The sequence below is a fragment of the Myotis brandtii genome, unplaced genomic scaffold (assembly GCF_000412655.1).
Source record: "Myotis brandtii unplaced genomic scaffold, ASM41265v1 scaffold668, whole genome shotgun sequence".
NCBI classification, from domain to species: domain Eukaryota; kingdom Metazoa; phylum Chordata; class Mammalia; order Chiroptera; family Vespertilionidae; genus Myotis; species Myotis brandtii.
This window is the reverse complement of record NW_005370597.1, coordinates 4,007,894-4,011,445: the sequence shown is the minus strand read 5'-3', so window position 1 is coordinate 4,011,445 and position 3,552 is coordinate 4,007,894. Positions and strand designations below refer to the sequence as shown.

At 43.2% G+C, this 3,552-nt stretch overlaps 1 protein-coding gene across 1 annotated transcript in view; it reads right to left on the bottom strand.

Moving 5' to 3' along the window:
* NDFIP1 (Nedd4 family interacting protein 1) overlaps positions 1-3,552 on the bottom strand; it is a 45,331-nt gene that overhangs the window by 16,110 nt on the left and 25,669 nt on the right. Inside the window, exon 3 of the mRNA XM_014529061.1 lies at positions 2,120-2,250. Coding sequence (XP_014384547.1) covers positions 2,120-2,250 — 131 coding nt within the window. The remainder of the gene's footprint in view (positions 1-2,119; positions 2,251-3,552) is intronic.

The following is a 3,552-nucleotide window of genomic DNA, read 5'->3' as shown; positions in this document are numbered from 1 at the left end:
TGCGTATGTGCCAGCAAAGCCGTGGAGGCCATTTACCCACTGTGCTATTCCCTACATAACCCTATACTGTATACTTTATGAATCAATAAAAAATTTACAATTTTTAATTATAAACCTGTGTTTTCTATCAAAATTACTTCTTGCGTGAATTTTAGGACACCCTTTACCACCTACAAATCTGTTCGAGCAAAACCAATGACTAAATCCACAGAACCTGCCCTGTACCTGGCTGAATTTACACCTGCTTCCTGGGCTTTTCCTTCTGGAATGCCTTCCTTAAAACTCAAGGCACATTTCAAATTCCATCTTCCCCATGATCACACAATAAAAAGTCACAGTTCTTATGCTGACTGCTCCTGTGCTGCTGGTTAGATATGGGTATTAAAGGGCCTTTTCCCCAGCTGGATTTGAAGCTCTTGGCAGGGACACTGCTTTATACAAAGCTTTCTACCTACCCATCTCAAAATACATAGAAAGCACATTGTATTAAAAAAGTGCTCTATATAGGTTTGCTGAATAAGAAAACCCTTTAAGACGTTCCTTGTCCAGCCAGCGTTGCTCAGTGGTTGAGCATTGACCTATGAACCAGGAGAATGCCTCTGTAAAAGCAAAGAGATGGGATCTGAATTCACAGTTTGATTCCCAGTCAGGGCACATGCCCAGGTTGCAGGCTCGATCCCCAGTATGGGCTGTGCAGGAGGCAGCTGATCAATGATTCTCTCTCATCATTGATGTTTCTATCACTCTCTCCTTCTCCCTTCCTCTCTGAAATCAATAAAAACATATTTTAAAAAAAGATGTTTCTAAATATGTATACACACTTGTGAAATAAAAGTATTCTAAAGAGTTCTGCGATTAGTCAGATCTAATATCTTGGTCTATTTCCATAGGACAGTTGCCATATATTCCAACAGGTCTACAGCATACATACAAGGACTTTGGAGTCTAGAATATCTGGGTTTGGCTCTCATCTATGTTACTTATTAGCTACATGACTTTGGGCAAACTACTTAATCTCTCTGGGACTCAAGTTTTTATATCTGTAAAATAGGGATAATATAATCCCTACGCTGTGATGTTACTATGAGGACTGGAAACAATATACAAAATACTATATGAAAGCACCAAACATAGGATCAATCATGTTGTTTGTTTCCAATACTAGAAGTTACATTAAGACTGTTTTGTTCTCAAGGCAATAAGCTCCAGGAGGTTTTTATTTTCTCCCTGGCACCTACAAGAACTGAATGCACATCACCATGAGAATCAGCCTAGATTAGACTTATAAACTATTATTTCCGCCAAGCAGTGGTTTTAGGAGCCCCATCCCTGAATATGTGGTCTGTAAACAGTTCCCTACCCTAAGGCCTGAACTTCTAGGGGTTGTGCCATTGTGTTACCCAGACTGAGCCTCCCTTCTTTATCTTTCACTCTAGTTTCCTGCCAGAACTAGAGTCTAAAGTCCTGATCAATCCACATTCCTGGAGACTGGATCCTGCTTCCCATTGTCTCAATATTTCTAGGCCCTACCTATATCAGCTTCAACCTGGATGAATATTTAAACCACATCTACATCATTTACCAAGAGTGCCCCCAAATCTCGGTCTGGCTTTTATCACATCCCACCCGCACTCCTGTTAATTAACATCAGGTCAGATAAATCTGAATTCACTACTGCCCTATAGATGCTGTAATCTGCACTGGTAGCATAAGGGTCATCTTAGATGATTGTCAGGACACTTTTATGAGATTAATTCCATAAAGTTGCACTTATTCATTATCTCCATAGATCTCCCCAACAGCTACCTACCTAACACCAAAACTGAAGTGTGCAGAATCAAGGGGAAGGCAGTGTATTTCCTAAAACAGCTCCTGCTCCAAGACACATCAGCCATGCCAGGAGAATTGAGAAAGTGGTGGTAGTAGTAAAGATACAGGGAAAATGAGCTTGCTTAACTAGTGATTTTCTTATCATTTTCAGGAAGAGATAAGAGCTTATTATCTCCAAAGAAAATATGCTTGTTTTTAAAAATTAGTTGTACTTTTACTAATCAATACAATTGTAAGTAATAAATCAAAGTGGATAATAATGAAAATAATTTGATTCCCATGGACTTACTCTTCCAGGAACCAAAGGGATAGTAGCTTCAGCCTTGGTTCTCTCGGCTTCGTCATAACTGGGCAGTGTGGTAGCCACATTGTAAGATGGGGGCTTTGGAAACCCAGACTCGTCTTTGTAGTCAAAATACACTGCAGAATTAAAAGGAAGTCACAATTATCTGATGATTAGCTGAACGGAAGGAAAAAAAAGATTTCCACTAACTCCGGCAAATAAAAACCAGGCACTCCTCTAAGAGCACATGTACATAATTGAATCAAAAGATGTTTATAGATGAATATAAGAGTGGGAATGATTTTTAAATTTATCTACTTCTCACCCGGTTGCTGTGACTCAGTGGTTGAGTATCAACCTATGAAACAGGAGATCACCGCTGGGATTCCTGGTCAGGGCATATGACAGGGTATATGTAGGGGGCGTGCGAAAGGCAGCCAAACAGTGATTCTCTCTCATCATTAATGTTTCTATCTCTCTCTCCCTCTTCCTGCCTCTCTAAAATCAATAAAAATATGTTTAAACAAAAAGAAAGAAAAAACAACTTCAGGTGAAATGCAGATGTAAATGGGAAATATAAAATATTAAATCTTTTAGAAATAAATACAGGAAAACATGTTATTTAAACTAAATCTGCCACCTAAGAAACTTGGGTTTTTTTTCCCCAAGTCAAAATAACTATTTAACATACATACATAAATATACATATACTAGAGGCCCAGTGCACAGATTCGTGCACCGGTGGGATCCCTTGGCCTGACCTGCAGGGATTGAGCCGAATCCGGCAGTCCAACATCCCCGGAGGGGTCCCAGATTGCGAGAGGGCACAGGCCAGGTAAAGGGGCCCCCCCGGTGCATGAATCCGTGCACCAGGCCTCTAACATGCATATAAGATCTTCAGTTAATCTCTTCCCACGCTCCCCCCTCCTCTCTGAGATTCATCAGTCTGTTCCATGTTTCCATGCCTGTGGTTTCCACTCCTGCATTGAGGGTCTGCCCCTGGTGGTCAGCATCTTAGCTACCGCACGGTCAGCCGGTCACTTAGGCTTTTATATATATACTAGAGGCCCAGTGCAAAAAAATTTGTGCACGGGGGGGTGGGGGGGGTGAGTCCCTCAGCCTGGCCTGTGCCCTGTGCCCTCTGGCAGTCTGGGACCCCTCAGGGGATGACCACTTGCTGGCTTAGGCCCACTCCCCGGGGGATCGGGCCTAAGCTGGCAGTCAGACATCCCTCTGGCAGCCCAGGAGTCCTCGGGGGATGTCCACTTGCCAGCGGGGACCAGGCCTAAGCTGCAGTTGGACATCCTTAGCGCTGCTGAGGAGGCAGGAGAGGCTCCCGCCATCACTGCTGTGCTAGCAGCCGTCAGCCTGGCTTGTGGCTGAGCAGAGCTCCCGCTGTGGGAGCACACTGACCACCAGGGGACAGCTCCTGCATTGAG